The sequence below is a fragment of the Carettochelys insculpta genome, chromosome 8, assembly GCF_033958435.1.
Source record: "Carettochelys insculpta isolate YL-2023 chromosome 8, ASM3395843v1, whole genome shotgun sequence".
In the NCBI taxonomy this organism is placed as follows: Eukaryota; Metazoa; Chordata; order Testudines; family Carettochelyidae; genus Carettochelys; species Carettochelys insculpta.
This window is the reverse complement of record NC_134144.1, coordinates 9,703,117-9,727,793: the sequence shown is the minus strand read 5'-3', so window position 1 is coordinate 9,727,793 and position 24,677 is coordinate 9,703,117. Positions and strand designations below refer to the sequence as shown.

The 24,677-nt window shown below is 49.9% G+C and overlaps 1 protein-coding gene across 2 annotated transcripts in view; it reads right to left on the bottom strand.

Moving 5' to 3' along the window:
• Window positions 1–5,897: 5,897 nt before the first annotated feature.
• PLEKHM3 (pleckstrin homology domain containing M3) overlaps window positions 5,898–24,677 on the bottom strand; it is a 123,642-nt gene continuing 104,862 nt past the window's right edge. The window contains exon 8 of one of the 2 annotated variants that reach the window (XM_075001896.1): window positions 5,898–5,961. In XM_075001896.1, the coding sequence (XP_074857997.1) occupies window positions 5,928–5,961 (34 nt within the window). In that variant the 3' untranslated portion in view covers window positions 5,898–5,927. Of the gene's footprint in view, window positions 5,962–10,817; window positions 13,461–24,677 lie in introns of those variants that run through there. The other variant, XM_075001895.1, reaches the window with a different exon arrangement.

The following is a 24,677-nucleotide window of genomic DNA, read 5'->3' as shown; positions in this document are numbered from 1 at the left end:
TGCATGCAAAATCCTATTTTGGTGAATGTATCATTTTTGTAGTTGAGATTATAAATATTGTCTACATACTTGTATTCCAAATGTTTGCTCTATCATCTCTAGTGCTATACAGTGTAGAGAAAAAGCAAAATACTGGAGGGGACACCCATCTAAAAGGAGAGGAGAGGAGATGTTGGAATTCCAAAAAAAACAATCAGTTTATACAAGCCGTTAACATATTGGGAAGTAGCAGAAAACTGAATGCATTTTTCATCCATGTTGTAATACTGATAACACAACCTTTGGTATAAAAGGCAATTTGCAACTAGGTGACAAGGGGGAAAAATGCAAAAACTTGGTGCTTTTTAAGTGTTTTTAAATGAGTGCTAGCAGGGATTAAAAGCAACCAGATCCTATCTTCAGAGAGCTTACAACGTCATCATTGGCTTATACTATCCCTGTAGTCTCCTAGTCTGTCTATTGCAACTCATCAAATGTTGCCTGTGTGCTTTTTGGGAGAGGGAACTTTGTTGTGACTTGTTACTGTGTCTAATACAGTGGGTCTCTAGTTGTGATTGTAATCTTCTAAATAATCAGCTGGTGGCTTGATTCTGCAGGAAAACCTTAAGGCCTGCCTGTGTGACGGAGAGTCTTCAGCACTGGATCAACTAAATAACAAAACTACAACAGGTATGTAAAAGACCTCTCAAGGCCTGATTTGGTAAGTGAGAGGATGGGGTGAAAAATGACAGCACGTTGCTGCTTCCAAGAAAACCAATTTGTTCATATATTCATAAGAGTTTAAGGGTAGGAGGGACCATGGAGTCTTATCTTGTGCGTGTCAGATACTATTGCATTTCTTTCAGACACATTAACTTGTGTCTTACTTGAAGCATGTGTTCCAGACAGGCATGCAGTTTTGATCTGAAGACATCAGGAGATGAAGAATCTACCATTTCCATTGATAGCTGGTTAAAAGTATCTTATTTTGTGTAATTCTTAGTTACAGTTAACAATGACAAAAGAAATTCCGTATTAGCTCAGGGGGTTTTGATCCATTGACTGGGAGCCTCAAGAAGATTTCAACTCTCACTTTCATTCACTTTGGTCCAAATGATCAGATGCAGACATAAGCGGTACAGGTAGGAGTTCCAGTTACCAAATGTTAGCATGCAAATACTGCCCACGTGTACAAATGCAAGTGTGTACACCTGGTGGGCCCCGACTGAAAATTACTGTTTGATTTGCTTGCTGTTTTAGAGAAACAATTGCACTTGAATAATGTATTTACTTGTAGCTGTCATTGCTCTCCAAGAGGCAGGGATATGTTTATGGATTCAGCACTGGAGTAATAAAATAACCCTCTTTGGGAGATCAGATCCCACTTCATTTGACCATGGTAGAAAAACTGCCTTCCTGGCTAAACTTGTTTTTACTAGACCTGCGACAACAGATGCCACCACTCTCGCCTTCCCTGTGCCAGTGGAGCTGCACTCATGTTGGGATAACATCAGGAGATGGTCTTACAGCTTTCAGCACACACAAAGCCAGTCAGAGCAGGGGGAAAGCAGCAGGCAGAGGATGAGGTGCTAATCATTGTCAATGGACAGCACTTAGCACCTCCTGGGCAGGTGCTAAGTGCTGTTAATGACAATGGGATTTGCCTAGGCAGGGAACAGGATGAGCTGTGAAAGTCCAATGAAAGGCACTGAAGTAAACAGGGATTTCCATTTTTCTTTGTTAGCAGCAGCTTCTGGGCAGTTTGCTGTAATCCCAGTGCACTGTCTACGCGACTGTGCTACTCCCCCAAAGGGTGAGCGAGTTTGGCCCAAGGGCCTGTGCAGCCACACGGTTGTTCCACACTGAAAACCTGGGGGGGAGTCAGACCCCAGCATTGCTAAATCAATCAGGAATATGATAAAAACCACACACCTGAATGACATCATTAATCTGACCTAATCCCAGGAGTAGACAGTGCTGGGTCTGAAGGAAGAATTCTTCCATTCACCTCTGGGAAAGTGACTTAACTATCCCCCAAAAGGCCCCTCCAGTCACTAGTGAGTCTCTGCACTGATTTGCTCTGGCTGTGCTGCTGCAGCATTTTAAGTGTAGATGGAGGCAAAGTCTAATTGCCCTGCTGTGCCCCCAAACCAACAACTGGAGTGGTCGTGAGGAGCTACTGTAACTATTCAGGGAGTGGCTCTGATGTGGCTACCACCACCTACAGTGTGAGAGTTAACTTGGGTTCTTGTCCAGGTTTTAGGCCAAACTCCCTTGCTGTCCACACACACACTTCCCCGAGACATTAGGTTTAGGGCATAGGTTCGAGTCTCACCATGGTGTGGAGTATCAGGAGTCGTGAGGCGTAAGGGAGGTCAACGGGAGAATTTACCCCGTTGATCTCCCACTGTGGGAATGGCCAGAAAAGTCTATCACAGACATATCAACTCCAGCTACGCAACTGTCATAGCTAGAATTGTGTGTCTTAAATTGACTTTCCCATGCAGCTTTACCCCAGCATGCTGCCAGAGCCGCTCAGCCATATCCTGGTGGCACACTGGTGCTTGTTCAGTAAGCAGCAGGTTTTGGGGGTTCCCCCAGACCTGCACCTCTGCAGCAGTCTGGAGGAGATGGCAGTTCAGTGCCTGGAGAGAATAAATAACAAGGGGTATGTGCTGTGATGAGGAAAATGCCCATGGCACATTTGGACACTCCCCAGAAATCTGACCCAACTGTGAGGCTTTTGACAGGCTGCTGAGCCCTGCCCTGACCACTCCTACACTTTGTGTTGGTGAATCAGCAAGAGAGGGTAGGAATAGGGTCTTGCTGTTGAAATAAACAGCGTCAGCAGCAAGAGTGAAAGAAAAAATAACTGAAAAAGCCCTTGCTAAACATGGAAGACAAGAGTAGGGGCTGTGCTTTGTTGGGCAATCAGCCCTAGGTGCTAAACTTGTTTAAACAAATGGTGGGGCTGTCGCTTTAAGATTAACATTGGCTCCGTGTCAGTTTTCAACCTGGAGCACAAGATACTGACAAACCTTATGCTTTGCATCATGAAAGGAGCACGCTGGCTGGCTGGCACATGCCTCTTCCTTTAAATGCCCAGCCTGAAGAGTCGTTTGAATGGAAATGGAAGCAGAGCAGCAGTTTTGTGTTTGTTTATGTGGAGGCACTGATGGTTTAAAATATGGCTTCAACAAGTTCTCTAAATCCAGATTGGGGTGCGGCTCTACAGCTCCAGCCTCCTGCTCCTTCCTGATGCCAGCTGCTACCTGTGTTCTGCATGGCCCCACCATCTCCCCGGGCCTGCCAGGGGCATGCTATGGCAAAGAAGAGAGCGAAACTGGGGTGTGGGTGAGGGGGTCTTGAGACAGTAGGTATGTATGTCGGGGGGCTCAGAGTGGCGGGAGTGGGATTGGGCAGGTTAGTGGGTGTGATGGAGGGCCTTGAAGCAACGAGGGGTGTCTGGAGGTTCGTAGTGAAAGGGATGGGGGGGGAAGAAGTTGTAAAAAGGTGGGATGGGAAGAAGGGGCAGAGCTGAGAACTGGGAGCTAGTGGGGGGGATTCATCACTGTCCCACAGCCACACTCTTCCCTCTCCATTCCTGTTCGCTTCCGACACAGACATCCTCATGGACTTGATGCTTATGCTGTTCCCCAGCTACTCAGGGCTTGTCTATACTACATGGATCATCGACCCCCCCACCATGGGTAGATCTTCCAGGGGTCGATTTCACATGCCTGGTAGAGGCACCAAAAAATCAAACTATCTTGGGGTCAACAGTCGACCCCTGTGCTCCTTGATAACATGAGGCATAAGGGAGGGCAACAGGACCTAGAATTAGGTATCTGAAATCGGCTTACCTGCCTAGTATAGACCAAGCTTCAGTGCCTGCTGACTGCTGCCTCACCTGAGAACCAGTGTGTGCTGAATGAGCAGAACGAGAACAACACAATGAGGAGAGGCTATTGTACAGGACAGGCTTATATGCACACAGTGCACTTGGTGGCCAGCGAGCCCGAGGCAGTGGAAGGGGACAGCTTGGCTATGGTCTATAAGGCTGTGGAGAATTTTTTTTTTTTTAAATCCAAGCAATGAAAGGCACCATTATTTTCTTGTTTCCCCAGAAGGGGCTTGTGTCTTTCTGAGGATGTGGAGCTTGGCTAAACCTAAAGGTCTGCAAATCAGGAAAGCCAGACTACCTGCCAAACCCATTATATATCCTTAACTCTGCCCTCTTTCAGAGTGGCCCCGATACACTAATAATGCCCACAGTAGTGTTACACCCTGCTGGATGCTGCAGGACATGCCAAGAACAGAGTGCTCAAACACTGAATGACAAATGCCTGCTCTTTGCGGAGGTAAAATATGGCACAGCAAACAGGAACTACCTAAGCCTGACCTACGCCGAGACTCCGGCTTCAGCTAAATCACCCGACTTGATAGTACCCATGCTTTCACCTTGCCCACAGGCGGCGCTGAGAGACATTGCCTTGGCTTACCCAAAACACTGTATCCCGCCTTCACCTAGGCCTCTGGCCTGCTGCCAATCCTGATGGCACACCAATGGCTCTACTGGCACAGGTTACAAGCGTCAGTGTTGAAATGAGGCAGACTTGATTGCACAAGGTCCCTCCCTATGTACCACAAGCAGAGTACTGTTACATTGCCTCAGCTAATCCCTCCACCATTCAATGTAACTGCCCCAACACAGAGCACAGCTGGAAGGCACGAAGGGCAGTGTTGGGCCTCAAAGCACAAGCAAGGCTGTGGTCTCATCGGCCAAAGCATCACTTCAGAGATGTAAAGGTCAGACGGGCTCGCCTGTAGGATGATGCTAGAGGGTTGCAGCCAGCTGCTCCTGTACCTGGCCTTGTGAGCCAGGTCTATGCTGAACAGCGAGGTCAACCCAACTGTGAACAGGCCACGCTCCTGAGCAGTGCCGTTAGCTGAGCTACCCACTGGTGTAGACAGCAGTAGGTGGACAGATGAATTCTTCCATGGGTTTTGTTGCTGCCTTTTGGGGCAGTGGATGAACTACAGTGATGGGAGAACTGGCTCGCCCTTCACTGGAGTGATTGATGATACACACAGAAGAGCTACGGCTGCACGGCCAAAGCATTTGAGATGTGGCCAAGCCCCAACTCGTCCAGAGAGCTGGCCAGTCTTGAACTGAAACCATCAGGAGATGCATTGATGATGTGCGCCACCCCATGCTGCAAGGTCACCATATAAAGGGGTGGATGTGACTGCCCCATATGTCTCCTCTGGCCAGTGACACCCCCCCCCACCCCCCCCCCCAAGCCCTGAGCTCTGCACTGACAATGCTGAGAGCTGCCCAGACAGCTGTGGGGAGCAGTGGACCCTCCACCTGCCTTGAGCCTGGGTCAGCGGGGGGAGCGGGAACATTGGTCAGAGGCTGCTCTTGGGCCATTCCCACCCCAGAGGCAGGTGCATGGTTTGATGCTCCACAGCTGCCTGGTCTCCCTGGGCTTCCTTCTGCTTCCAGCTGATTGAGGGAGGAGGGGGAATAGGGCAGGGGGCTGGGCCTGGGGTGAAAAGTGGACTGACCAGGCCCCTCCTCTTTCAAAAGTGGGGGGGACATGGTCTTTTGTTCCTCCCCTCCTCTGTTCCAATGCCCCCTGGCCAACATAATAAAGACCACGTCTGCAAAGCCCACTGGGCAGCCTGTCCAGCTAGCCTGCAAAAAAGGCAGAGAAGGGGCATACAAAGCTGTTTTGCTGACCCCATCCATAACTTTTTATTTGCTTCCCAAACAAAACACACACACTCCCCCCCCCCCCCCCCGCCGCACAGGATGTAAAAACCACCGCAAATGAAACGCGGCTGCCGTAGGCCATGTCAGACGCTCCCGCTGCTTAGTCCAGCCCGCTCTGTGAAGTCACCGCAGGCACGCCAAACAGCACAACGCTTCATCCATTGGCTGCTCATAGGCACGCTGGGCAGCCTGGGTTAAGGCAGCTGGAATGAGAGCGCAAGAAGGAACAGAAGGTGGTTAAGGTCCGGTAGAACCTATTAACCTTCCAAGAGGTGCCTTTGTCCTCTTGTCCCTTGGAGGACTTTAACACCAACCCCTCGCCAGCAAGGCTCTGGCCCTTGAAAACTCCTCTCAGCAGCATGACCCCCCTGCCATATCGGGCTGTCGCGTGTCCCCTCCTGAAACATTTTGTTGCTTGGCTGGCAGGTTGTGCTGCTCAGCTTTGCTGTGGGAACCAACAGCGCTCACAGGTGGCCAGCGAATGGCCCAGAAACACAGCCGAGCAATAGAAAAGGGAACAAAGCTGTCCTGTGGAGACGGAGAGCGCTGGGTGTTTAAAGAGTATTTTCTAGGCTGTTCATGCGGAGTGAGACTTGTTCGGAGGCGTTGGCCGTGTTAGTGAAAAGGGCGGTGGGTATGGCGAGCAGGTTCCCATGTGTTGCCTTGCAACGTGGACCGCTCCCTGAAGGCAGCTGGCTGGACTCCCCTCTCCCCCATTGTTTTTCATGCTCACACAGAGCCAGTCGATGAAATCTTACTGCACCCACACCCCACCCAAGGCCACAGGACTCCTGACTGGTTTCACGGGCGCACCTTGGCCCATCTCCTGGCAAAAGCATCAGGAAGTCATGCTGGGAAGGGGCTGGGGACAGCTCAGCAGCAACCACTGTTTGCCTTGGACGGGCCGTCGCACCACAGCCTGGGTACAAAGGTCATGGCTGCACCTCAGCTCCCCTCTGGCTTTTGGGCCAGCGCCATATACAGCAGGAAAGGCTGCGGCTCAGCACCTGCCTCTGGGCACCTTTCCAGCCTCCACCATGCTAGCAGGCATCTTCCCTGGCCCGTTCAGGGGGGCAGGTTTGTAAAAGTCTGTGACTGAGCTGCCTGGTTGCCTGCTGCAGGAGAGGTGGGCTTATGAGCCAGGCTGATGTGCATTTTCATAGGAACTGATGTGTAGGCAATGCACCCTAAGGTAAGAACCTCTGCCCCCCCCCCCACCCCAGCAAACATGCTCATAAATAAGCCAGCGTGTATATGCCCCCAAGCATGCCATGCTAAGCAGCACTGCAGGCGAATAGGGTTTTGCAGTGCCCTGGCTGCGGGGGGGGGGGGGGGGGCGTGGTTCGTTCCTTGCAGGCCGTGTTTCTTCCTGTGCAGTCCATCATGTTAACACAAAATGTGTCTTGCAGCTTTTGTAGCCTAGGCACAGTGGCAGGGGAGTTAATTTCCTGCTCCTGCTGTAAGCTGTGCGTACAGCTGTCAATGGCACCATCAGCAGCAGAGAGACTGCTCTGAAAGTGTCAGGGCTCCATTGTGTGCACAGTGGTAAACAGATATGGCCAAATCCTCTGCTGCCAGCTAACAGGATCACCAAGAGACAGGCTGGGAAATCTTCAGAAAGTCATTTTGGACTGCCTAGAGCAGTGCTAAAGCAGGGGCCTTGAGCAGCCAGGCCCCAACAGCAATTCGGCACGGGGAAGGACAGCACCAACCCACTAGTGATCTGCCGCCAGCAAGTCGACATGGGTGAGCTGTGCTCTTCCCCTCAGCTTCTCCCACTTTGCTTGTGCAGGGGCAGCTTTCTCTTCTCCTTCCACTGTAATCGCTGCAGAGCTCCCATCCCGAGAGTCTAACCAGCAACCAGCCAAACAGAGGCACCCCACGGAAGGAAAAACTCAAATAAGATCCAGATTTTGCTTTCTGCTGGAGGTAAAAACAGGCAGCCCAGTGGCTAGTTTTCACAGTGCCATAGCACTGGGGAAACCATTCGTTATCTGATGTCTATACCACTTGCTGGTACTTCTATGGTAGTCTTCAGTGTACTTCCTAAGTGCCGAGACTGTGGTAGGGTGTGGTCATGGCCATCCAAATGTTCAGAGAAAAGCCAGTTTATTCTTTTTCAAATGCGGGGAAAAACTTAATAATTCAAGAGCAACAATACAGGTGAATAAAGACTTCTTTGCAACGTGATCAAAACACAGCGGTGGTATCATATCCCACAATGCACTGCACATATGAAAGGCAGAGTTATCCAACATTTCAAGCGCACATATTGCTTGCTATTTAGCTACGCGTTGTTCACTGTTGGGCTTTTAGCCATTCACCGTTTCTCAAAAACAATCAGGAGGGTTGTTTTTTTTACTTTACAATTATAGCATCGGGAGTCACAAATAGGTCCATGGGGCTCCAGAGCCGCAGGTTGCAGACCCCTGGTCTAAAATCTTGTATAATGTCAGCCACAGATTTCACCCAGTAATTCCTGCAGCAAACCCAGTGACTTGTAACTGAAGTCAAGCAGCCGTCCAGCACTGATGTAAATGTTTAGTCCCCAGCAGAGCAAGTTTTGCTGGAGTTATAGCAGAGCTGCGCTTTCTAAGCCCGTCCCATAACTCATTGTTGTCTTGGCTCACGTATCATTTTCTGGGTTTGCTACACTGACACAATGACAAAGTACAGCCATAGCGTGCTGTCAAGATAAGTTTTGGCTGAGCTGAAGCTAATGCAGAAGCCAGCTGTGGCCACATTACAAGTCACTCTTCTTTTAAATAGCACACTCTGGGCAGGAATCACAACTTTCTCCATTCAGCCCACTCATGAGTTTCTGTAAGTTAGGAGTGTGGCAGTTAACAGTCATCGGAAATAACATTTTCGCCTTTGGTTCTTTATCCAAGCTATGGTAGATGGCAGAGGGCCTTCTTCTGCATATTCACTACATAAGTAGGAATTGCTGGATGTAAAGCCACTGCAGAAGGAATTCCCTTCTTTTTTGTTAGCATTTTTCAGTCTCAGGTGTATTTTCTTGGGCCAGTAGGTTTGGTAGACTATAGTATGGAGCATGTATCTGTGTGAGTTAGTAGGGTTAACGAAACAGTTCTGGCGCCCAGTTCTATCAGCTGTTACTTTGTTGCAAGTTTTTGTTCCTGGATCAGATGCATCTAATTCTGTAAATGTTGCTATATTTTCTATGCCAGGGATACTTGAAATCTAGCAGGCATCTGTTGGGGGTTTTTGTTTTTGTTTTGTTTTTGTTTTTAATACACACCAAAATATCTGTATTAGGATTACATATTGTATCAATGTTGAATAGTAACAGAGAGGTAGCTGTGTTGGCCTGCATGCCAACAAAACAAAACAGCAGAAATGTAGCACTTTAAAGACTAAGCAAGTGATTTATTCAGTGACGAGCATTCGTGGGACAGACCTACGATGAAGTGGGTCAGTCCGGCAAAAGCTCGTCACTGAATAAATCGCTTAGTCTTTAAAGTGCTACATTTCTGCTGTTTTGTTACATTGTATGAAAACGAACACATCTGATAGAGTTACTTGTCAGTGCTACAGTAACATAGGTGAACCTCATGCATTAAGAACAATACAAATACCTTCCTAGCATGGTAGGCCCTAGAAGCATGGAATAAAAAGAGACGTCCTGCCCCAAAGAGCATCTCAAGCTAAGGGGAGATACATTGTTGATAAATATTGTAACTCCATAAAGTAGCTCTTTACCTTTAGCCCATATCATAAAGATGTTGGTGTAGCCCACTCCACCAACGGTTTCTGTTTGGAAGTCGTAACTTTCCTTCCAGGGCTAGCAGGAGAATGCTGACATAGGTTGACACTCTCTGAGTTCCTAACCACAGACCTAGTAACTGTAGAAAAATCAGTGGTGCATTGACTGAAGTCTGGGAGAAGTGGCTCTTTAATATGTCTCGTGAAGCTCTTTGCAGCACCTGGGGTATTAAAACCCCGGGTAATTTAATTATTAACCAACCTAAGTTATTAAGCAATCAGGATGCTTTTACTATATTATTAGCCACTTGTACAATACTTGGTCAGACATTTTGCTGTGAGAAAAGGTTGTTGACAGATAGGTAGAGAATAAACCACTAAATTCACACAACTGTGGCTTTTCTGGGTGATGGTGATCACTAATTAGGCACCTGAATCACTGAGGTCCGAGCATCACTGTTGTTGGTAATTTATTCTCCCGGAGGGGGAAGCTGTTGCTGGTTAGAATGAGACACATCAGCTGGCAAGCACTTCTGTATTTGAGTCTATTATTGATTTTTTGTTAACCTACCAGCATTAACTCAAATAATTACCTTGACGATGGTATGCTGGGATTTTTGTAGCTATCCCCAGGGATAATCTAATTCATTTTGCTTTGTTTGAAGATACCTGCCCTGACCCTCATCTACGCTGGTGGAGTTTTACAGATAATTCCTGTCTCAGTTAATGATGCATTAGCACATTATGGCTTGCATTAACACTGCAAGCCCCAGTGTAGCTTATTTGCTGGTTGCCACCATCTTTTTAAGTACTGTGACAATTAGACCTGCTCCGAAGAGGATTAGTTGAAATGGTGCTAAACAATTGTGAGATGGGCCAATTCCACTCTTGCTCAAGGCAGCACAGCAGAACTGGTGCTAGCCACGGGGGAAAGGTGCCCGCTACACAGAGCTGTCGAGGTTGAACCTCCCCAGCCCAGCCCACTCTCCTCTGCTGTTCGGTTTGTCCGGGTGCAAGACAAGAGTGAAGAAGGTCCATCATGGAGGTTCTGCCCCCACCTCCCGCCATGTCACCTTAGGGCAAAACTGCAGCAAGGCACTAGCCAGAAAATCCCCTAAGCCAGAGCAGAAGCCAACAAAGCAGTGTGGGAGGGGCAACTGTGGACAGTCGCAGAATGTCCTACTGCTTTGACTGCTCTGTTTCTTGCCTTGTGCTGATTGGCCCCACCACAATTTCTTCACGTTGGCCCTTCTTACTCTCTTCTCCCCAACTTTGTCTTCCTTCCTTTTCTAAATGCTTCATTAACCACCTGTCTCCCCCTGTCCAAGTGGAACCTATATGACGCCATTGGTTGCCAGCACCTTGTTCCCTCTTGTCCTATCCCTTCCCTCATCCTGGGTCTGTCTGGCTTATTTACTTCCTAAACTCTAAGGCAAAGACTGTCCCCTCCTCTGTCCGCGCAGTGCCTAGCACCCCAGTGCTTGCTAGGCCCTTAGGCACTGCCCTCTTAGCCGTGACTTGAAAGAAAGACATGCAAGAAATCTGATGAGGTTTAACAAGGACAAGTGAAGACTCCTGCACTTGGGAGGGAAGAATCCCAAGCACTGTGACAGGTTGGAGACTAACTGGCCAAGCAGCAGTTCTGCAGAAAAGGATCTGGGGATTACAGTGGATGAGAAGATGGTCATGAGTCAAGAATGTGCCTTGTAAGCCTAGAAGGCTAACTGCATACTGGGGTGCATTAGTAAGAGCAATGCCAGCAAATCTAGGGAAGTGGTTATTCCTCTTTATTTGGTACAGGTGAGGCCACATCTGGAGTATTGCGTCCAATTCTGAGTCTCCCCCCATTACAGAAAGGATGTGGACTCACTGAAGAAGTGCAGTGAAGAGCAACAAAAATGATTAGGGGGCTGGAACACATGACCTATGAGAACAGGCTGAGGGATTTGGGGTTATTTAGTCTACAGACGAGAAGAGCGAGCGGGGATTTGGTAAAAGCCTTCAACTATTTGAAGAGGGTTTCCAAAGAGGCTGGAGAGGGGCTGTTTTCAGGGGAGATGGATGGCCAAATGAGGAGCAATGGTCTCAAGTTACAGTGGGCGAGGAGGTCTTCGGAAAAAAACCTGTTTCACTAGGAGGGTGGGGAAGCACTGGAACACATTACCTTGAGAGATGGCAGAATTTCCATTCCTAGAGGTTTTTCAGTCCTGGCTGGGATGGCTCAGTTGGGATTGGTCCTGGTTTGAGCAGTTAGCTAGACTGACTGACCTCCTGAGGGCTCTTCCAACCCTATGATTCTACGATTTATTTTATTGTTACATAATGCATATGTACAGCTCTGCTGCCTCTATTGAAAGACACATTATCTGTATCTACACACTCAGCACCTGGATATCTGGAATGCATGTACAGACTGCAGCTAAATAATGACGCTTGGCTTCCCTGCTCAAATGTTGTCTCACTTCCCGGCCTTTCTTCACCTGAGTAATGTGAGGCCTTGGGCTGAGCAACCCGTTCTTTGTGTGCAGAGGCTGACTGTTCAGCTGAATCAGAGGGAGTGGTTTATAAATCTGAAGCCAAGGCCTCCCCCGTTACTTCTGAACATTGTAGCCAGAGCCCCAGTCTACTACCTTAACAGCATGTTCGACAACTAGGCAGCTTTGCGCATGACATTTCATACAGGTGAGGGCCGGGCATACCACCAAGATAAACAACAATGTGGCCACTAAGGGTGGCATATGCGCTCTGCCTTTGGTCTTCCTGCTACCTAGCTGTGGTACGTCACAGCCTGACTCATTTCTTATGTGTACTTTTTTGGAATATCAAACTGTGATTTAAAATGTTGTCTTACTCTGGCCCTTAAGAAAGAGAAATGCTTCCCTGCTGAGTGTGACATGATAAATTATTAGAGCGCTTGCAAGGCCCTGAATGTTCATTGTGTAAATACTTATTTATGGACTTTAAAATTGTGACTTATGTAAGTAGATGGCCAGTGACTTTAACCCTCTCCCCCCAGTCTATTGACTTGAGAGAATCTAATGGCTCTTTCAAAGCAATTAGGGTCTGTTGGGTTAGGGCCTATTGTGTATTTAGAACATTTTTTAAAATGTGTTATTTACCCAAAAGACTGTAATGATTGTTTAAATACGGCGTTGTCTGGGTCTGAAATGGATATTGCTAAAGCTTGTGAAACGTTTCATGAAAAGAGGTTATTCTGGTTCCTTTGCACTGCGAAATAGCTTGCTGATTTGGGATTTTTAAGCAGCAAGGGAGTTTATGTTGGGTAGCAATTTGTATGTTTCGAAACCAAGCTGTAAAGCATTGTGGCTCTCAGAAGAGTTGCCACATTGAAGCCTAAAATCCAAAAGCTCCTTCCAGTGCTCCGTCCCACCAATGTGTGAACAGCGAGGACAGCTTTTTGGGTGGCCAGACTAGCTCAAGTCTCATGGCTCACTCAAATTTTGCTCCATGTGGCATGACAATGCTGCAAAGGTGACAGCAAACGGCTGAGGTGGGGGTTTTCTTTGGAAATGGGCTGATGCCCAATGGCTCATTTCTCAGGTTATGGCTATATTTCTGGGGCTCGATTTAGCATGCCATGTGGGGAATGCACTAAATTGAATCACTGGGGCTTGGCAGTCAACCCTGGTACTCCTTAGACTTGTGAGGATGGCCTGATAAAATGATCTTAGTTCTATTCGTTCCAATTGCGCAATTGTTATAGCTGGAATTGCACATCCAAGATCGACTTTCAGGTCTAGCGTGGACCCGTTCTCAGATCCTGCCGAGCAGCCGTCAGCTGGCAACAAGAAGTTCTGGTCAGCAATGACTTGTGCTGGATTTGACTCGCTGACCTACGGCCAGATGCTCAGCAGGTTCTAAATAGCACAGCGTCATTGACTTCCTGAGAGCACCACTGATTTACGCCAGCTGACGATCACAAGGCTGCATCTCAGCTCTTGGAGTTATCCAGTCCCTGTATGAAGGAATAACAAGATAAGCCAGTGAGTACTTGCTATGATTTTAGACCAAAGCAGTTTTTAGTATTTTCATTTCATTCTTTTACCTTACAAATTAGCACCAGCTTTTTGAGTCAGATAGGCAAAGCACGTAGCACAAAGCTTTCAGACCATGTTTCAAACCAGAATAATTTGGCAATGCACTTACTTTCCCAGTCTTTATGCTCAGTCTTAAGTTTCAGGAATGGTGAATAAGCACCTTCACAGTGGGGTGACCAGATGTCCTGATTTTATGGACGCCGTCATGAATCTTGCTATATTTGAGGCTTTTTCTTATAGAGGTGTCTATTTCACCCCAGCCCTGGCCTGATTATTCACACTTCCTATCTATAACGGAGAGGTAGCCATGTTATCTGGTCACCCTACTTCACAAGGAGAAAATCCTGGGTGCTAAAAGTGTCTTATCCAGTAAAGAAAGGCAAAACAAGAACTGCTGGCTGGAAGTTAATATTCAAAGTAGAAAGAAGGCCCACATTTTTAAGCAGCAGAGGGTGATCACTCAACCTTTGGAACAAACAATCAATAGATGTAACTAATCAAGAGATGGAACAGATTCTTTCTGGTGTTTTCAAATGATTCAGGTTAGTGGGCTCAGTGCAGGAGAAACAGCCTGTTGTGTACTGGAGATCAAGTTAATTGACCCAGTGGGCCTGTCGGGCCATAAAAATCTAAGACAAAGATGCTAACAATGGTCATAGTTGAGATCAGATGTCAACTGTATTCCAAAAACCCAATGTCAATCCACACTCTCCTAAAAATGATGTTATCTAAAAGCACATGCAGGCCCCGTTTATACCCTAGCTTGTTCCAGAGGCTATGACTTTGATTTTCTGAAGTGAGTGACTTAGGGTGCCCATCTTGAGCCACCATAAAGTGGCCTGTTTCTCAGAAAAGTGGAGGCACCCACCTTCTGAAAACAAGGCCCCTTGAGATATCTCACCTTGACCATCCAAACCCAATGACAGCCAAAATCAGCAGTCACGGCTGCAAATCTAGTCCACCCCCCGAACACAACAGAAATATTTGCAACTGCTAATTTAGATGGGCCAGTTAGTGAACATCAGATATAGCTTGCTCCTGGACCAGCCTCCTAGGACCTCTAGACATTCTGCCAAGATCAGACACTTCAGATGCTCAGGGTGAGCTTTTAACGTCCTTGAAACACTCAAGGAATGCTTGGAGCTGAGACCTAGTGTGTCACATTGTTTATCTCAAAGGTCATAGGCTTTAAGTGGTTGCAAGTGAGAACAAACAGATCAAAATAACAGAGAGGTAGCCAAGTTAGTTTGTATCTTCAAAAACAAGAAGTCTTGTGGCACCTTATAGACTAACAGTAAAAAGTAAGTTACGCTGCCAAATGAAACACAATATGCAAGCTCTGCCTCATATACTGAGAAACTTATATTAGTGGGCTAGCCGAGTTAGTCTGTATCTTCAAAAACAACAAGAAGTCCTGTGGCACCTTATAGACTAACAGATGTTTTGAAACTTAAGCTTCCATGGGCAAAGACCCGCTTCATCAGATGCATGAAACTTGGTAAATGCAATTCCGTACCCTAACAGTAGTTTTAATTATTTTCTCTCACAAGTGAGGCAGCCTCCTCCTTTGGGCCTGATCCTTCCCCTTGTTCATTCTAAGATATTTCCATCAGTCACATAGGTAGTGAGCCAGGGGTGCCTGGCAACTGCCAACTGCCCAGTTGTTTGGGTCTCTGCCTTTAAACAGATTTTGCCCAAGCTGGAGAATCCTTTGTGTTCAGGTTCCAACAGCAGGTGACCCGGCCACTCCTCTTGGCAGAACCAACCATAGGTCAGACTTGCAGGAAGAACAAGACTATTCACAGATCATTGTTGCGAGTACCAGGCAATTAAGTGCCTTGAATACTGCTAATGGCCGTCATTTGCACATCTAGCTATATACACTGGTTTATACCTTATATTTCTAACTTCAAACGCAGGAACGATACAGGCACGCAAATAGAATATACACATTCAGGGACTGATGAGCTCTCCAATGACAGGTTACATGCCAGGTTTTTCCATAAAGCACATTCAAGTTAGGTAGCTTCATTTCCAAAACCATATTTCCATAATGTGGTGGTACAACATTTCAGCCTCATCTCCCTTGTTCTTTGTCCCTAGCCCAGCCAGCTGTCAGTCACACACATGCTGGCCTGAGTCGGCTGACCTGGGCTTGGAAGCAGTGGTCCCACTAATTTTTTCCATCCCAGGGTGGAATAAATTTTGTTATGTTCACCGAGGCAGGCGCAGAGGTGCACCACCAATAGAAACACATGTGGCTGGCTGGGGACACTCTGCTAATCAGCTGGGAGGCACCTGGGCCGCTGCCCAAGTGTTCAGCTTGCAGGGAACACTGCCTCCAAGGCTCTGTCTATGGGAGGTTTCCAGAGTCTGGGCTCCAGCCTGAACCCAAACACAGACCCAGAAATAACTCAACCCCCAACCCCCCACTGCCGCCTGCCCTAGCCCCACGCAACACACATCATAGAATCACAGCTCACTAGCACTGGAAGGGACCATGAGAGGCCAGTAAGTCCAAGCCCCTGAACGCATGGCAGGACCAATCACCACCTAGCTCATCCCGGACACGCGTGTATCTAACTTGCTCTTAAAAAGTCTCCAGGGCTGGCAAGGCCGCAACCTCCTTAGGCAATGTATTCTGGTGCTTAACCACCCGGACAGTTCTCGCTTGCAACCTCTCAAATCCTGCTTTTCATATTCAATCAAACTCACTTTTGTTTAGGCTTAATCCCAATGTAAGTAACCTTTACCGAGGTGGGCTGGGGTGGGGGTGGGGGCAGCTGTGCATGGCTCTCGTTCATTGCTAAAGGGGACGAACACTTTGTGAGCTTGCGCTGTGTAAAATTTTTTTCTGCAGAGTGAGACGGATTTATGCAGGGTCCAGGCCCCATTGGCCTGTGTCACCTTTCTACGGCTCAGCCTGCTCAGAGCTGAGCTGCTCTCAGCGGCTGTGTTGCTCGGCTGTAGGCTGTGCTTTGCTGAGGGGACCAGAGGGACAGAGTGGTGGGGCACCTTAGGGAGCAGTATTGTGATCAAGTGAGGGCCTCAGGGGGAACTCTGTGACCAAACCCACCCCAGGCTCATCTCAGAACAGCCTCTCAGGCTGCCACGCTGAGCAAAGTTGTACGAAGCTCTAAGCACAAGGCGGGGTTGGGTTTGTTTGCTTTTTAACCAACGTGGAAATCTTAGCCCTTGAACTGATGGGACCAATTCAGAGTTGCTGCCACCTCTGGCCCCAGCTGAATTCCTGAAAAGCCACAAGTGAAAACTTTAACGTTCTGTTTATTTTACAAGTAAAAGAAAACACAAAAAAAGCTCCTCTAGAAGTACGTCGTGCTGATGAAAAGCACGAGAAGCGCCCCGGTTAAAAGTGGCAGAGGCTCGGCCGCTGTGCGTCCTTCCCCAGGCTGCAAAAAGGGCCGGGGCCGCTCTTAAAGTCCTTGAAACAAGCAAAACCCCTCCAATACTTAAGCAAAACGTTGACTCCCAAGCTGTACCTCCGGCCCGTTCCGGCTGCAAAGATCCCCTGTGTAATTGGCTACAAGCGGCAGCGAAGAAAATCCAATTTACCTGTCAAAAAGCAGCCCTGAATAGCCTTCCACAGAATGCATGGGGAACAGAGTGCTGACAGCTCCTAGTCCCATAGCTTTGCTCTCTCTCCCCCCAGTCCCATTTGTAAGCCGGGGAAGGAAGAGGTAAAAGTTGGAACAATCCACTAAAAGGGCCTAGTGTTCTTTGCACAGTTAGCCCTCTAATTACTATTAAACCCTAGTTCCTTTTTGTGTTCCAACGGGGTGCCTTCAATGTGACGCTGGCTCTTGGGGCTTTCATGAGCTTGTCTTAAGCCTTGAATAGCCGATTCCCCTGCCCGCTCCCCTCTCCCCTTCTTCTGCTTCTCTTATTTTCCCTCTGCTTTTCTGATAGTATTTTCTGTCTGTGTTGTGTAAGGTCCTAAATGAATCTTGACTGCCCCCACGGCCGACTGGAGACGCACAAAAGCTGCCCGTCCCACTGGCTACAGCACCATTGTGTGCCCTAACAAGGCACTAATTGGCGGTGACAATCCTGCAGTTGGGGAGGCGGGGTGGGGGACGGGGGGTCTGCTCCAATCAGGGCGCCCCCGCAATAGAAAGAAGACGACAAGGCGTGGAACGCAGAGACACACACAAGCTTCTCCCGCCGCTTGTTTGTGCCGAGCGGATGGAAAATTCGTAACTATACGAGAGAAAAATAATGATTTTTAGTGGGCGTGATGGAGGGGACTAAAGGAACAGTCTCAAAGTGCCAAGACACTCAAGAGCTCAGCGGCCGAGGAGAGTATGTGATGGGGGGCACCACTTAAATACTCATGGGAAAAGAACACAAACAAAACCTCAGTGGAGCCTGGCGCCCTGGTGCTCTGCTGCGTTTAAAAGAGCCCTAAATGAACTGGACTTTCACACTCCTCTTTCTGCCTCGGAGCAATGGGAAACAAGACGGGACTGAGAACCACAGTGCGCTACGTCCATGGAGGCTGGGATGGGCAGCTGTTTGGTGGCATAGCAGAGCCTGGGATAGGATAATCGTAGGGGGACCAAGTCTGGACACACCTGGTTGTTGTCTTCAACTGCAATACAAAGCCAGGCACATGACCGTCTGGCAAGGAGTACTGCAGAAAGGGATCCAAGGGTTATACTGCACCACAAGTGGAGTATGAGTCAGCTGTGTGACACTGTTGCAAAAAAAGCAAACATGATCCTGGGTGGCATTAACAGGTGTGGGGTGAGCAAGACGCGAGAAGCCATTCTGCCGCTCTACTCAAGCCTCAGTTGGAGGATTGTGTCTGGCGTTGGGTACCGCATTTCAGGAACGATGTGGAGAAACTGGACAAAATTCCAGAGAAGAGCAACAAGAACGATTAAAGGTCTAGAGCACATGAGCTATGAGTGAAGACTGAAAGAACTGGGCTTGTTTAGTTTAGGCAAGAGAAGGCTGAGAGGGGACACGACAGCGGCTTTTGAGCACCTAAAAGAGGGTTACAAGGAGGGAGAAAAATTCTTCTCCTTGGCCTCTGAGGATAGGACAAGAGGCAATGGACTTAAACTGCAGCAAGGGAGGTTTAGGTTGGACATTAGGAAAAAGTTTCTAACTGTCAGGGTGGTCAAACACTGGAGTACATTGCCAAGGGAGGTTGTGGACTCTCCATCAGTGGAGATATTTACGAGCAGGTTAGACAGACACCCATCAGGGTAGATCCAGAGGGTAATAGGTCCTCCTGTGAGGGCAGGGACTGGACTTGATGACACCCCTCCGCCAAAGTCCCTACCAGTTCTAGTGTTCTATGATATGATAAGACATGAACAGTGAGAGGCCAAGGGAGCAAAGCAGCTTCCATAGCCAGTGGGTAAGGGCCATTGTCTCACGTCACATATATTGGAGTATTTCTGCAGTAACGCCATTCATTCCCACTGAGTCGGTCTGGCACAAGATCAGACTCTTCCCTTGCAGTCGCAGCAGCCGTTCTGCCTGGATGGCCAAGAGCCAGGTTCCAGCCCTAACCTCAACACCTGCAACCCAATAATCTTGGCTAGGGGAACAGCAACATAATGAGGTTGGAGAAAGAAAAAAAGCTGATAGGCTGGGAGAGGTTGGCCAATCTCATGCTTAAGGCACTGTCAGAGACCCCCTGCATGGCGTTGGGCATGTGAGCAGGCAGCAGAGACTGAAGAGTTTTTTATCCAGTTGTCCCCTCTTGCGAATCAACTCATCAGCTCCCTCTCAGAGCAAATCTAGTGCTAGATGTCCGTACCTCAGTTCCCCGCTGGGACCAGAGGGAGGCCAGCCTCTGCCTTTCAGGCATGTTGGGATGAGCAGCTCACTACTGGGCCACATCAATACCAACCCAGAGCTGATGTTCTTGGCAGAGAGAAGACTGGGGAGAAGCACAGGCTAAGAACGGGGCCACCAGGCTCTGCTTGTGTGGCGCCATCACGTCCCCCATGCCGAGGAAGTGGGCCAGACCCACGGACGCTCAAGCCCTAATATATTTGTTAGTCTTTCAAGTGCCACGGGGCTGCTTGCTGTTCGTGCTGCTACAGCCGAACACGGTGAACCCTCCGCGTCTCTTGCTGGGCGTAATGTGATCCTAGTCGCCTGGAGCAAGAAGCAAAGCTGCGCGCAAGTAACAGCAGCCTGTGGGAGACCGTTAATGAGACTAATGAGGGCTCAGAATCTCCAGCTGAGGAGAAAAGTTGGCCTAATCATACAGCGGGATAAAAAAAGTGGCTGACCGAGATGGATACGCACTGAGCTTGGCTCCAAATTACCCCCAGATCAGGGTGTTCGGGCCCAGGGTTTTAGTTTGGCCCATTTTAACGTCTGGCACTGATGTGAAGGGGCTACAGAGCGTCTTGTCCACAAGGCTGCTGAGACTGGCCCAGAGCAGCCAGCCCAGGCTGCTGTCATCCAGAGGTGCTACCGCAACGGGTGCTGTTGGCAGTGGCGGTGTCATAAACCTGGCCTGCTGCCAGTGGCGTTTGCTTTCCAGCACTGTGTGGGCGTGGTGATGCTTGCGTTTGTTTCTTTATTTTCAAAAAACTTTTTCATGGCAAAAAAATCTGCGGTGTGTGCGTATTGCCGTGCAGGGAAAGGCGAGACGAGGGTATTTCCCTTGAAATGACTCCCGCTCTGCGAATGGCTTTTGTCGACACCCCCCTCCGCCCCCAAGGTCGAAAAGAAACGCGCGTGAACAAAGCACAGCTATGATCGGCTCATGGGCCGGCTCCTTTTGCAATGCTGTGAGTAAGAACAGGCTGTTTCGCAACACTGTGGCTGAGTGAATCCACTCTTAGGTCTTTACTTATTTTTGCCCTTGGGGACATCAAAAAAAAAGTATCCTCAACCAACCACAAATGTAGTGTTGACACAGCGAGGAACTGACTCAAAACCGCACACCCTGAGGACGCCAGTCAAGACATCCTTCCTGCGGGCTGGGCTGCCTATGGCCAAAGGGTGGTAGCTCCCCAACCCCACTGAGATGCCATGACAGCAGGGTGCCTAACACACAGTTTGACACCTGTAAAAGAAAATCTAGCTTTACCCGGTCCTGAGGCCTGTGGTCAGTGCGTTGGAAGCCCAGGAGACAGTGGTGATCACCTGAGAACCCACAAAAAAATGGCCTTTGCGGGTGAGTTTCAGGTGCCCATCACAGACGGTACCACCCCTATGAACAAGGCACTGGCAGTCTGGCCTCTCGCTGGGTACACCATTGCCTCCTCCACCCGGCATCTGCTGCAAAGCACCCCTCAGCCCAGTCAGCGTGTGCCCTTCTGGCACGCTGAGGCAAGGCGCTGACGAGATTAGAAGCGCGGATACCATCGTCGGCTACAGGCGAGCGCTGTAACGACCAAGCCCTCTGGGCTTCTCTGCCCCTCATAGGGGCCTGGCTAGCTCCTCCCCAAGGCTCTGGGATGGCGGCCGGTGGCGGAGGCGGGCCGGAGGCAGTGAACCGCGCCTAGCCGCCCCTTTGCCCTTCACAGACGGGCTGGGTTGCTTTACGGCTGCACAGCAGCACTCGCCAGACAGCGGTGGAGGGGGTAAGGAAGTCACTGCTGTGTAAACATGGGCAGTGAATGGCTCTGACACCTGGTCCCGGGCGGCTTGTAAACAGCGACGGTTGGGCTCACCCAAGACGGTGCTTGTAAACGGTGACGGTTGGGCTCGCCCAAGACGGTGCTTGTAAACGGCGACGGTTGGGCTCGCCCAAGACGGTGCTTTCCCACGCTCAGGCCACACCCCCTGCGGTGAATGGGCTCGGTCCCAGGCGGTGAGCCTGGCCCGGCTGCCCCCGGCGCCACAGAGCCCACGCCCGGCGGGAGGTGTGACGCAAGGGCCCCGGGGCAGCATGGTGAAGGCCAGACTTGAGCACTGCTGTGCTCGCGCAGCCCCGGCGCCCGGCGGTACGTGCCCGAGGGCTTTGGCTGGGGTGGCCAACCAGCGAGAGGCAAAGCACCAAAGAAGCCCGGGCTAGAGTGCAAAGAGCCATGCGTTACACAGCCCGTTTTTCCAGAGCTAGAGCGGGGTGCCTGGCTCTGCGGGAGGGGTGTGCACATTGGAGCAGATAGGGGGCAGGGTTTGGGGGAGGGGTGGGTGCATTGGGTGAGAGAGGAGGCAGGGCTGGGGGGGTGCCTGGCTCTGGGGGAGGGGTGGGTGCATTGGGTTAGAGAGGGGGCAGGGCTGGGGGGGTGCCTGGCTCTGGGGGAGGGGTGGGTGCATTGGGTTAGAGAGGGGGCAGGGCTCGGGGGGTCCCTGGCTCTGGGGGAGGGGTGGGCGCATTGGGTCAGAGCACTATATAGAACTACGTAGATCTATCAAATAGCTACATACAGACAAATAACTACATAACCGGTGGCACTCCCAGCCCCCTGGCTCTAACCCAACCCGCTCCCCTTCCCCCAGAGCCAGGCTTCCCCCCATTCTAACCCAATGCCTGGGTCCCACGAGAGCCGCCAATGTCACACACATCTCCCTCCAGGCCAGGCAGGAAGTCTGCCGTGGGGAGAATCAGCCTAATGAGGTGCTGCATATTCCTCACAGCACTTCATTAGTATCCCCTGCCTGGGCTGATTACCATGACCCCTTCAAAGAAGGGAGCTAGTGTAGCCACAGCTGTGGTTGGGTAGCACTCAACAGTCACTTGGCACTGGCAGGAAATGACCACACATGGGTCCAACTCAGCCCTGGAGCCCAGAGGTGGGCGCAGCACGTCTGTGCAGCCAATGGAGACGCATGCCGGCCCAGGCCCTCAAAGGGTGAATTTTTAATGGCGTGGCCTTGAAGAAAAGTATTTCCCTGCAGACTGGTAGGCTCAGGCGATGTGAGTAAGGCTGTAAGGTGCCTCCTCCATTGTGTTTTCTGAGCAAGGAGCTGGGACAATGAAGAGCCTTGGGCTGCCCCAGCTGGATCCAGAGTAGTGGGTGAATAGGGCAAAAATTCCCTTGCCAGCTGGTTTCTCCTGGCATATCGGACTTCAGAGGCGCAGCAGCGACGGCGTGTGCTTCCTGCGAATCACACAGTCCTAGGGCTGGGAGGGACCTCTGGAGGTCATTGATTCCAGCCCCCTGCCCAAAGCAGGATCAACCCCCAACTAAATCATCCCAGCCAGGACTATGTCAGGCTGGGACTTAAAAACCTCTAGGGATGGAGATTCCACCACCTCTCTAGGTAACACATTCCAGTGCTTCACCACCCTCCTGGTGAAAGAGATTTTCCTAATATCCAACCTACACCTCCCCCTCTGTAACTTCAGACCATTGCTCCTTGTTCTGCCATCTGCCAACATTGGGAACAGCCTCTCTCCATCCTCTTTAGAGCCCCCTGCAGGAAGCTGAAGGCTGCTACCAAATACAATGCGGCCAGAGCAGTGAGAGGGCACCTAGAAATGGGTCTGCCCCTGGGGCGAGGGATACATATGACCATCAAGAGAAAAACAAAGCAGAAGGGTGGCTGGGTCAGGGGATCTTTCAGGGTTAGCCTCATGAGGTCCTCAGGGGAAGCACTGAGCCATGCCAGCTGGCCCACATCACCCTCACTGACAGCACACTGGGTCTCTGCCCCATGTTTCCCTGAGCTTAATGAGCCTGCAGCACTGAATCTCCCACTGGTTCCTGGCCAGCCGACAGGCTCAGCACCACCCGCCCCCCCCCCCCCCCCCCCAAGCGCGTGGCTACCTTTGTCCAGGCCTGGCTTGAAGAAGGTAAAGTTAAGCCAAGCAGAGTCATCACCAGAGTGGGTTAACAGACTTAGCCGCTCGGCACATTCTCACGCCACCTGCAAGGCAAACCAGGGTGTCAAGGTAAGATTTTTATTGCAGTCGTTACACTTTACTGCCAGGAGGCTGGGCCAAAGGGGTTACAACAGTGTGGGAGGCAGTAAGGGGGGAAAAAAAATCAGTCATAAGATTATTGACCAAACATAAATAAAGGCGCCTGGTGACTCCCGCCCATGTTGCCCATGAGAGTGGCTGGAATACGTGTTTTTAGGGACCTTGGTCCATTGAAACATGCATAAAATGAGCTGGGAGTGCACCAAGTGAGGCATGGACAGCCTTGGGGGGTGGGGGGTGAAATTTCTTCTTGGGGGTGTGTGTGACATTTCCTAACCGCGGGGAGCAGTGCAATCAGCTGCTGGGCGCAGGCGCACCCAGCTCATTGAAAATGTTGAGCTGTGCTCCTGGTTTTTGGGGCTGTGCATTCCCATTTAAAGAGCGAGTCACCACATTTTGCCGTTCCACAGCCTTGGTCTCCTGCGTGTCGAAGGGTGGGTTTCTTTTTTTTTTTTTTCCTCTGAACCTAACTGAAATTTCCATGGGGTTGGATTACATTAGACAGGTTGCGGAGAGCAGGGGGCTGCTCATACCCTGAAGTGGAGCATGACGAAGAAAAGCGCCTGGGTGTAGAGTTTACCAACCATCCAGCCCTCTGCTTCCCATTGATGCTAAAGGATGAACCAAAACTTACTGCTGTGTCTACTCCTCTGTGTGTGGGGGGGGGCGGTGAGGGGGGCCCAGGCAGAACCAGCACTTATCTTGTAAGGCAAATAGGGAGGTAAGAAGAGGTCTTACCAGGAGCAAGGTTACTTCTTGAGGCTCATTTGGTATCAGTCAAACATTAACTCGTTGCTCTTTATCATGGCTGGTTTCAGCCTGGGTATGAAGTCCAAAGGCACCTGAGAAGTAGAGGGTTTCTACTCCTGATTGGGTTTTTTCTGAGGGTTGGGTAGGACGAGGTGGGGGAGGGATCCCGCTGCTCTAAGATGCGACCACACAAGGGTCACCTGTAAACATGCAGAACCACTTCCCTGCGTGTCCATTTTGCCATCCTCTTTTTCTCCCTTTATTTTAAATAGTGGTTTTTGTGCTGGCAAGAAGCTGTTCCTTCCTGCCCTGAGGCATGGATGCACAGACCTGACAGAGCAGAGACAGTGGCATTAAACATCCCCCCCACCCAAGGTGAACGAGCCTTAATCTGGAAGTGACAGGGGAGGTGAGTATCCATGAAGCTCCTGAATTACAAGCAGTCCTGTAGCAGAGAGGTAGCCGTGTTGGTCTGTAGCTTCAAAAACTACAAGAAGTCCTGTGGCACCTTATAGACTAA